At 42.2% G+C, this 11427-nt stretch overlaps 1 protein-coding gene across 1 annotated transcript; it reads right to left on the bottom strand.

Annotated features, from left to right (window-relative positions):
- Positions 1-1561: 1561 nt before the first annotated feature.
- nrl (neural retina leucine zipper) lies at positions 1562-8837 on the bottom strand. Its single transcript, XM_061738014.1, has 5 exons — positions 8648-8837; positions 5888-6698; positions 5504-5791; positions 4474-4689; positions 1562-1823 (listed from the first exon to the last, which is right to left on the bottom strand). The coding sequence occupies exons 2-5, from the start codon at positions 6503-6505 to the stop codon at positions 1662-1664; spliced, it is 1284 nt and encodes a 427-aa protein (XP_061593998.1). The 5' UTR covers positions 6506-6698; positions 8648-8837; the 3' UTR covers positions 1562-1661.
- Between the last annotated feature and the right edge of the window lie 2590 nt (positions 8838-11427).

An 11427-nucleotide genomic window follows, 5' to 3' on the forward strand; every position in this document is an offset into this window, starting at 1 on the left:
CTCTGTGCAAAGACAACAAAAAAACCTGGCACATTACAAGGATGTTAAAGAACTTTGTTTATTTCATATGCATATAAAACCACACTACAACAGGAGCGGAAAACCATGATAATGGCCATCATTTTGTAATCATGTTAATTCTAAATACAACTTGATAATAGTACAAACTGTAGGAAAATAAAAATGCACACTAATGGGATAAACCTGTAAAATAATTAGAATCAGTACATAAATAAACGATAAATACTGAATAAATAAGAGAATAAATAAAAGAACAATTTATTTCACCTACACTCAAACAAAATAAATAGCTCTAATGCATGAAACCTGGCAATAATTTTATGGGACAGTTAAGAATGTGTCTCCACGAAGAGTTTTTTGCATTTTTTTTCCTTGAAATCCCTGCACCGTTAATTGATCACCAGTAGCCCACAGTACCTGATACCACAGTGACCAGCTCCGTGGTGCCGCATTTGATATGTAGATTGTCCATGTGTGAGAGAGATGTTCAAGTCTCCCAGGAAGAGCTTCTGTAGTTTGGAGAAATGGACAAATCCACCCCGCCCCCCCCCCACCCCCAAAAAGAAAATCATGCCACACGTTTTTAATGCCTCCTGATGGCTTCGTTAGCCCCTTTTGCCCTTTACAATCTCTGTAGTTAAGCACACTACCAGCCCGTCTCCTTGTCAAATGCCAACACCCACGTTTGAGAGCAAACAGCAAACCTATTCTGTCAGTTTCAATGGCTAAAAGTCACAATTTTTCAGCTAATAAAAAGTTGATTATTTCTTCTTTTTTTTATTGCTAAAACACAAGGGCAATATTCCCACTAGTCATTTAGCACAATCACTGAAAGATTCCCGTGAAAGGTATCGTTGTACATTCTTTAATCTATGATTATTCATCTTACAAAGAATAACAAGTCTTGGTGAGCTTAAACACTTTGGTAGGCAACTGTGAAAAATTAGCTGGCAAATACTTAACTGCATGCCATGGACACTTTATCCAAGCCCATACCACTCCATATATCACCACTGCACTACTCAGACCTCTGCAGCATTAGCAGCTTATTGTGGGAAAAAAAAAAACAACAAAAAAAACAAACTACATTGAGCCTCAACCACTCATGTAGAGAGTACATTGCAGATATCCTATAATATTGCATAGATAACGTGCTCAGGAGTGTCACTACTTTAGCTTTCTTGCAAGACAAAGCATTTTTCGAACCATTTCCACATTAGGTTTGTTAACCGTTGCACCGATTCTAGCAGCAGGAGAGCTCTCAACCAGTTTTTGTGCATTCACAGTGAAGTAAATCTGAGTCCATAAAGCGGCCCGGGGCCGAGTACGACCCCATGAAAACGTCGATTCCCCTTTAATCACTCAAAGGGTGGCTTTCACAGTTGCATCGTCCTAAAAACTACCTGCCAATGCCTCCCTTTATTTTTTTCTCTCGCACACACAAACACAAGCACATGCGTGCAAACACATTCACATCCTTGCCCCCCCCACCCCCCCAACCCCCCACCCCCCCAACCGCGACCCCCGACCCCACCCCCACAAGTCTGATTACTCATCAGTCGTCGCTCCATGTTGGCTGTTCTTGTTTTTACTTTTTCTTTACGTGTTTTTCTTTCCCTTCCTCTTCTGGTAGGCTACACTCAGAGGAAGTAGTCAGGGGGTGGGGAAGATGGGTTGCTGGTGCGTGTCGGAGGGGCGTCGGTGCTCGTGGCGTGGTTTGTGCTGAGGAGCTTCTCGTAGCGAGCCTTGTAGGCGTCTCGCTCCCTCAGCACTCGAGTCAGCTCACACTGTAGCTGTTCCAGCTGAGGGGGAAAGAAAAACAAAAGACATGATTATGGTTTCTCGGCGCTTCAGTAATCAACACTCCGAGGGCTTTCATTTCGCAGGACATATTCTTTCGAGAGTGCAATCTCATTGGATCTGCAATAATGTCAGATGCTGAATGTTAATTTTGTTTCCCCCTATGAAGGGACATTTTAGTTTTTTTGAAGCGGGGTAGTGTGAGGTCGAGCGTACAGTGGTCACAGAGCCATTAGTCAGGAGAGGGTTGGGGTTAGCAATACTGTAGCTAACACTTGAGGGTCATTGATGAGCAAACTTGCCACATTTAAAACTAAAACCTCAAATATTTCATAGCGAATTGAGCAAACTCTGTTTTGGATGGAATCACACGTTGTCAATATCTATCTGTCACTGTATTTTCCCTACTGCAGAATGTCTGCAACTTGCAACTCAAGCGCTGTGGACCAAGCCGTTCACAGAGGTCCTCCCGGTGACGAAGTGAATGAGGCTAAACAGCTAAAATACTCATTCATACCTGGATAATGCCAAAAAAGCTATTTTTTTTTCTTTTTCAATATCAATATCAGTCGCGTAATAGGAGTGAAAAAATAAAAGTAACAATTTCCATGTATTCTTTTTCCAGGGCAACTATTCTGACAATAAGAGCTTAGCGTTTTGTTAATAAATGCTGATTAGGCACTTTATTTTTTTATAACATATACATATTATAACAGGATATCCAACCTGTCTGTTTTTTCTATAAGTGAAACACCAAAGAAAATCTAAAATCTGAACCACGACATTTGATCATGTTTTTAAAACAATTACATTTAAAATAAAAAAACAAAAAAAAACCTCCATGCAAACTTTTCATCGGGCTACACTTCCAATTCAATTCAATTCAATTCAATTCAATTCAATTCAATTCAATTCAATTCAATTCAATTCAATTCAATTCAATTCAATTCAATTCAATTCAATTCAATTCAATTCAATTCAATTCAATTCAATTCAACAATCCCTGGAGGGGAATCAGATGTCGCAGCAACTTTCATTATGGAGAAGCTTTATAGATGGTTATGGTTGTGGACAGGAAGGTTCTCCCACAACAGTCCGTCTACTCTTAATCTAAAGATCTGAAGACGCTTCTGACTGAGACGTTGCTGTTCAATCACTGTGCTGTGAAGAGGATGCTCAGAGCTCTTCATTATGTTTTTTCTTGTATGAAGCATCTTGTTTTGTGCAATCAGCTCTCGAGACTCCAGAGCAGCACGCAGAACAGACCCTGCCTTCTTCTATCAGTTTGTTATAGTTTTTAGTTTTTTTAATGCGCTGGGTCTGATGCTGCTTCCCTAACAGATGAGTGCAGAGGACGCATGGGTATTTCTTGAGGAGGACTTTATTTCTGGAGGTCACAGAGTGTGTAACCACACAGACCATGTAGCCACATGGAAATTATGAGTAGTGACAACAGAGAATGGATGTTTATGAAACCACATACTGTACGAGTATATACAGCCTACTGCTCTGGTGGTTGCCATCCATGTGTGGTATGCAACTGTAAAAACATCCCATGTTGTATGTATCTTGTCTCGCCCGGCTAGACTGGTCCGCTGCACAGTGGAACTGTTCCTGGGAGCAGCACATCGTCACAGTTTAGTTTTGTTGTTGCAGTTATAGCAATTACGGCATCCTACATTTTGAAACTGCATACTACACTTGTGTAGTATGCAGTTTCAAAAAAGGCCAATGTCTTGAGGGGGAGAGCTTACTGCATCTGGACCAATTCCTTTGAGGGGGCTCACTAGATAGTCCACAATGAATGAATGGCCAGTGGAAACACTTTGAGAGCAGCTCTGCAGATCCTCTGGCATTGAGGAGCAGATGAAGCTCGGAGCCACGGAAGATCATTTCAGCGAATATTTGAAACAGGAGCTCCTGTTTCAAATGTCATTTTGGTAGCAGAATCAGAAATACCCACTGCGCTTATTCAAGACTTAAGTTAGCCCAAGCTGCCAGCTGCTTAACTCGGCTTCATCCTCTGATCAGGCCAACCCACAGGCAGTCACAGCAGGCTGTTAGTAAGGTTTTCATTTACAGCTCATAAGCTATGCTCAGAAGTCGATACAGTGCTCTGCACTTAGTAGTAACAGAGGGAACTGATGAGGAAAGGGGGATGACCGCTAGCCATTGCCTAAGCCAGTTGCTAATCAAAAATCCATCCCCCTACTTATACATTTATTGCTTTATATCATTTTATCTGATGTGGTGCAACCCCGACCACCACCACCACACACACACACACACACACACACACACAAAAATCACACCCCGTAATTGTCAATGGTGTAAAATGGAAGCCAAAACAGTTTTTTGAACCAGGCTATAAATATGCTCTTATTCTGTTGCAAAGTTGGACATTTTAAGAAAAGGGGTCACTAGAGACTGAGTCACTTTTGAAGTCAGCCCCCAGTGGTCAGTCAAGGACCTGCAACATTCGTCACTTCCTGGTTAGACAACATGGAAGTTAGATTACTGACGACTGAGAAGTTCTTCATACAACCTCAGGACCGGAGTTAAGAGTTTGGTGAAGACTGAGGGGCGTAGGTTGAAGGAAGAAATGACGATTTCTCCAGTAAGAGCCGTAAATGCATTCATGTGCACGCTCACCTGTTGTGTAAGCACATGCTTCTCCGACTCCAGGGCATGGCGGTGCTGCAAGCGCTTGTAGCGGCAGGACTGGGCGTAGCCACGGTTCTTTAGCGTGCGGCGTTTCTGCTTCAAGCGCACCACCTCGTCTTTGCTCACTCCGCGCAGGTGTCGATTCAGCTCACGCACCGAAAGGCTCACCAGCTGCTCATCAGAAAAGCGCTCATTCGCCCCACACTGTTAGACAGACGGAGAGAAACACACACACACACAGAATATGCTGTTTCTCACTGTTAATTGGCAACGAGACATATGCCAGAAATGGCTGCAAATGTGTGCAGTTAGGGGAGCGTGAAGCTGCCTAACATTTATAGGTTGTATGTAGCCGTGACACATATACATATGAGGTAGCTGAGTGTCCGTGTGTATCTGTGTGCGGTGTGTGAACATGTCTGTCTGTCAGGGGGCACATTTCAGCACCACATGTCCATAATCTGTCAAGTAATCTGACTAACTGCGGGTGACAGTTATCAGGATTACCCACAGCAATAATAGCAGATATTATCATAAGCTCACACTGTGCTCTATATAGAGATCCATCCAATCATCTTAATCAACCAGAACAGTTTATTTACCTCTGAATTTCCTACTAACATGCCTTAATGTAGCTGAAAGCAGAAATCACAGATAGAGAAGTGTGTGTGCGTGTGTTTTTTAACAGTTTTCAATAACAAACTGTTATATGAACATATTAAAATGTTATTTAGTTTAAAACAAATACCTCTTAACTGATTTGTATGTTTAATGTAACTAAATAATGTGAGTATATGCGGTTGAAAATCTACATTACAATCCATTGTTAACGATGCATCCAGCTACACATGTGTAGACTTTGTGCTCTGACAGACTAAATTCAAATAAAGGCAGTCCCTAAAACAGTACTTATGCTGTCTGGGCTCATTAATGACACGTTCTGCTACCTTAGTCTCAATATTTCATTGTGCAATCCTTCTGTCTTCCAGCCAGCCAGCGAATGCAACTCTATGTGTACCTGGTTGATTTGTGGGTGGTGATGATGGTGATGGCTTCCATGCATGGGGTGATGTGGGTGATGCTGATGGTGGTGATGCTGGTGGTGGTGAAGGCGGCCCTGGGGGCTGAGGGGTTGGGGGTAGGGGACTGAGACGGGGGCGGTGTTGGAGAGTGACGATGGGGCTGATGAGAGGAAGACGAGCGGGCGAGGGCACATGTCGGGCGCCTTGGTGCAGGAGATATCACCTCCGCTGTCGCTGCTGGAGTCTCCCAGGTTGCTAGTTGAACTTTGAGAAAGACCTGGGAACTGCAGAAGGAACGGCGAAGAAGATAAAGTCCATTAATCAGAGTTTGATATGTACATGACAAGAAAATGAACTCTACACGGGGAAAAGCCTGTTACCTGTGAACTGACAGCTGCAGCAGCGGAGTTCAGCAACGCCTCCACGGCGTCCTCGCAGCCCAGGAAGCCATTTACCGTCCCTCTTTCTCGGTCCCCTCTCTCCGGCACTCCTCCCAAGGCTCCCAGCAAAGTGGCAGGTGCCGTAACCTCGCCCCCAAATTGCTGCTGTAACGCCGCCAGCCAAATCAGGTCCTCCAGCGAGGCCGGGGTGGGACCCTGAGGGCCGCCGTGGGCCGGGCTGCCCTCCATGTTCCCCTGGGAGCCAGAGCTGATGCCAGAGGTGAAGCTGTTGGATATGGAGAGGGGGAATGAGATGGAGGATGATGACGAAGAGAGAGAGGAAGACCCCGAAGGGGGCGGATGGGCGTCGCTGAGCGTCGGCGAAGGTGGCAGCGAGTTGTAGGGGCTGGAGCTCAGACTGGAGTCTTGCGGAGGGTGGCTGGTGTACGGAGAGCTGGAGGGGTCTTGGGGGAGGCCAGATTTGGGATACGTGCATGGAGGCGGGAGTGGAGGAGTGTCAGATTTCACCTCAAACTTAAGCAGGTCAAAGTCGTTGAGATACTCCATGGCCAGAGGGCTGGGGGGGAGAGACGGCATGGGGAGGGAGGGAGAGGACATGGTGGCGGATGCTGCTGCTGGTGGTAACCTCAACGGGGTTTTTCCGTATGTCAGGATGGTTGGAAAGCCCACTCCTTTGGCTCAGTGCAGCACATAGACAGCAGCAATATTGATGTCAGGGAGTTGAATGCTTGAAGAGTTTCCTCCGTAAGAAACTGCAAGTCCCCCTTTTCCTGTCTTTGTTTTTTTTGTCCTGGAGAAACAAACAGAGGTTGTCCAGGAGTCAGAGTCAAGGGAAAAGGATGACTAAATCAATCAGATGAAAGAGTTTTTACCACTTTATATTTCCCATAAGGGGCATATAAAATACAAGTGATGTTACTAATCAGCAGATTTAATCAACTTAAACTTTAAAACTGATGCAGCAGTACTTGTATATCTTTTTTAGTTCCATATAGGCTACTCTACTTTACCAAAACTCACGATGCTTTGTGGAAGCCAGTTGGTTAGTGAGAGATTATTTGGTCCGACCCACAGAACCCCCCCCAGCATATGCTATCCCTAACCACAAATAACAGCACAGATTCCCTCCCATTTTGTCCCAATCGTAGATCCAATTGTCGTGTCATCCTTGTGAGATTTGGCTGTGCTATGACAATGTGGCTTTAAGCCTAAAGCAAGGATTAGAAGCTCACGCCGTTGCTTTATTTGATTTAAAACCAGATTTTTTTTTTTCATTTGTCCTAGTTGACGTGAGCACTTTTAAAGTTTTATTAAAAACTTTTTTTTCTCTAAATTGTGTTCTCAAATGCATTTCGGGCAAGTTAAAGCCCCTCAGATCTCTAAAAGCCATTTATTAGCAACTCTAAAAGTTGTAATCTACAATGCCTTTGTTAAGATTGATTCACAATAAATAATGTTTTTTTTTTTACACTTTATAATCCCTTAATAAAGCCTCATCAAGTAGCATCATTTTCTGATTTCTAATTAATTTTATTCTGTACGTCAGAGCAGCACAACTTTAGTGCAGCACAACTTATAAATAACACTACAGCTGATTCTACAGTGACTTCCTCACCAAAAAGGTAAGACATAAACATGCATATAAACTTGAATTAGCTCTAATCTGTAGCATGCCCTCCCCTTCCTACTGTATTAATGCACACATGTACAGGACTTCAAAAGTATGCATGCACGTGCATAAGTACTGAACGATGCCAGACAAGCCTTTAGTTTATGCATTTTGATCTCCCTTTCATTCGATAAATGTCAAAAAAATCTTCTTTGTACCAAGTACAGCCACATGCAGTATAATCTTACATTCTGTAATTGAAATACTATTTTTTCAAATACTTTTGTGCAATTTAAAACGTGTTTACATAAGTTCGGTTGCATTGTACGTGTGTGATAGAATCACACACAACAGATATGACATGCAGTGTTTCTAGAAAATCATCAGACTGAATTAATAACCAACTGAAGCACGGGCATTTAGAGGGATTAATCATTTTTGACAGAAAGAGCCACAAGTCCCCAGAGACCAAATCCAATTACTAAGAGGTTCAGACTTTAATCCAGAGCTGACGACTTTCTAAAAAAGAAATACATTTTTACACGGATAGTAAATAAAAGTCCATCTTTATTGGAGGGCTTTGTTAAGGTCAAAGTTATATATAAGATGCTTGAACTTAGACAACATTTTAGAGAGTTTACAGGATGTGTAAGATGACAAATAAGTTAATATTAATCTAACAAGTCAAAACATTCAAACCAGGCTGCACAAACTGAAACGACCAGGTATCTGTTCAGAATATCAGTGAAAAGTTGATGATTTTAAGTCTGTTCCGCACCGGTAACTACATCAAAGAAAGCTGTAGAAGAGCATAGCTATTTCCGCCAACACTAATTACAAACCTTCAGGTTTAATTGTTGCTATTATCAAAATGAACACCTAATTAAAAATCCACCTTTGACTGGCGGCTGAGCTGCACAGCTCATTAGTTTTGCCCCCCATGGCTCAAAATGAATCGTAAAAGAAAGCAAACAGTGACGGGGCACCATGGAGGCCTCAGTCTGGCTCTGGACCAGAGTCACGATGAAAACACAATCATGAGAGAAAAACAGAGGAATGAACGCAGGCAGACATGAAGGTCTGAAATGAGAGAGACAGTGGCACAGGCGAAGAGAATGAAATGATCTTACCGTCGGTCATAGAGATGAAGGATGGATATGAGCTCTTTTCAACATCCCCACCAGACACACACACTCACACAAAAATAATCGACTGACTGGTTGACTGACACGTTTGGTAAGAGACACAGAGGAAACAGAGTGTGTGTGCGTGTGTTTGTGCATGTGTGTGCATGAGTGTGTGTGAGTGTGTATAGCTCTCTGTCACTGAGTGCCACTGCCCCCTTTCTTTCTCTCCCCTCTGCTGCAAATCCCTGTTTGCAACAATCCCCTCCTCTCTCTGTCTCCCCCCTCGTCCCTCTCTCATGGTTCACAGGCATGTTCACACTCTCTGGCAATGTCTCGCTCCCTCGTTCATTGATCTATGTCTTTTTCTCTTTGTTCTACATCTTTCGTCTTGTTTCTTTTTTCTCCTTGCACTGCTCACACAACAGCCCACCTACGAATTCATCTCTCTCTGCTCTGTCTGATGCCGTACACTATCCTTTTTATATTAAAAAAAGGTTTCACACGGAGAGACTGCAGCACACCTCCACTATTTCTGCCAAATCACGACCACTCCAACACTGTTACAGCATTCTTCTTTATTAAAAAAAAGGCACAATGACAGTTTAGACTCGGCTTGCTTGTCAAAAAAAAGTTAGTTTCCTCACTGCGTCAAAAAATAAAATTGTTTGCCTTTCCACAAGTTGAGCTGTAGACTCTGTGCTGCCTCACTGTGGACATTCACACACTGAACTGAGTCGTGAGGGAAGAGACGGAGACAGGAAGTGGAAGGACACAGCTCTTTGAGTTGAAGTTGAGAGTGGTCACAGTAACCCAGATTTAAGGTACAAACCTCACTTTTGACAGCTTTCATGTGCAGGTAAGTGGAACAACTGAAGATAGGGAACACTTTTCTTACAAAAGATATCCACCTCATTTGTTATTCTGACGATGACGGCAGAGAGCACTGGATGTTCTGCCAAAATCACCTTTTCCTGTTCAGTGGGGTTTAAATCTACACTGTCGTGTCTAGGACCTGCAATCAAACAGGGGGCGGTAATGCACCTGCATCCTTCTCTACATCACGTTTTTGTGTTTAAGCCGTCCTGCAGTGGACTGGCCAACTGTCCAGGGTGCACCTCTACCTTTTGTGCAATGACACCTGGGATGTGGCTCTGAACAGGAACGATTGGGTATAGATGGATGTGGCTGTGTTAAACAACTGAGACGTTGTTACAATGAATCAATACGACATTCATGTCAGAAATGTTACTTTGTGTTTGGAGCCAAAATACCCAGAACATCCTACTACTGTCATTTGGTAGATGCTAGTAGGATGTTACCGTTTACCGTTCATGTCTTTCATGATGCGAACATATAATCCTGGAAAATAAGACTCACATCAGTGGCTGAAATATTTTTCACAGGTTAAAAGTAACCACTCAGAGCAGCGGTGAGTTGTTTTATATTGACGATCCACCCCCCAGTCATAAATCTGTACAAATCAACTACCGTAGTTGCACAAACTACTGTCAAGGGACAAAAAAGAGAGGAGTTTATTACTTTTGCTTTCATATAAATAGATCAGTGCTGATTAGGGCTGGGCGATATGGACCAAAAGTCATATCTCGATATTTTCTAGCTAAATGGCGATACTCGATATATATCTCGATATTTTTTCTGTGCCTTAATTGGGGTTTCCCCCAAAGCATTATAGCATAGCATCTCTGTCAGCTTCATTTTTTTCTGAGGCAAACCCTTAAAAAAAGTTTTAATACAAAGCCTCGTGCCAAATGTCACACAAGTTCCTTTATTAACAGAGGTCTGCACAATATCAAAATGTATAAAACAAATGAAATAAAAATAAACTGCCTGCATATATAGAATAAAAATGCTTCTTGAATAAAATAAAACAAATATCCCTTTCCTGCATAACAATTAAATTAAAATACACTGTGTTAATACCATGTAGACAGTAACAGGCAGACTTTTCCACTGAGGTTGACAGTTGTGCAAATAACAAAACATTTGTGCAAATCTCAAATAAAACATTCAAGTCAATTTGTCACAAAATAAGCTATATCAATATCGGAATTTTTTTTTTTTTTTTTTTTAATAATTGATATAAACGATATTGTCTCGTACCATATCGCGTTTGAAAATATATCGATATATATTCAAATCTCGATATATCGCCCAGCCCTAGTGCTGATAAATTTATGAAAAAAGAAACAAGTTTGAGAAACCGCAGTAGTTTGTGGATTGTGGTAGTCGACTGGTACAGACTCATAACGACGGCGGCGACGGGAAGGAACAGTCCTTTACAAAAACTTTCTGTACACTTACAAACTTAAAATGACTTTGGTTTGTCTTTAGTTTGTCCATCCAAACTATCACTTAACAGGAATTACATTTTTCAGTCTTGTCGGAGGCTTAAAACAGCAACTTATTTTGACATCTCTCCCTTTCCCCTCGCGCTGACATGAACTGCCATTTTACTGCAAACACGTTTTCTGCTCTGACTCAAAACTCACCGTCTCATAATAAAGCTGGGGGTGTTTTGACTGCAGAATGTTGTTTAAAGATCTCAGTTTAACTCTAGAGCATTGGGATTATATTAAATGCACATAGAATTGACTTTTGGTTCAAATTTGTCTGTTTAATGATCTGAGACAATAACAATAAAAGAAACATCCAGGGAGAGCCCGAACAGCAACAGTTTTACATTGATTAATAGATTGATTGAGTTTTCATTTCTAAACTATGTGATTTGTTTTATGAATTCTCTGTAGGCCGTGCAAACGACC

Source organism: Cololabis saira, chromosome 13, assembly GCF_033807715.1.
Source record: "Cololabis saira isolate AMF1-May2022 chromosome 13, fColSai1.1, whole genome shotgun sequence".
NCBI classification, from domain to species: domain Eukaryota; kingdom Metazoa; phylum Chordata; class Actinopteri; order Beloniformes; family Belonidae; genus Cololabis; species Cololabis saira.

Coding starts and splice junctions, on each gene's coding strand:
- nrl (XM_061738014.1), bottom strand. CDS start 6,505: ATGTCCTCTCCCTCCCTCCCCATGCCGTCTCTCCCCCCCAGCCCTCTG. Junction 4,690..5,503: donor ACCACCCACAAATCAACCAG/GTACACATAGAG, acceptor TCTGTCTAACAG/TGTGGGGCGAATGAGCGCTT. Junction 1,824..4,473: donor AGCATGTGCTTACACAACAG/GTGAGCGTGCAC, acceptor TTTCCCCCTCAG/CTGGAACAGCTACAGTGTGA.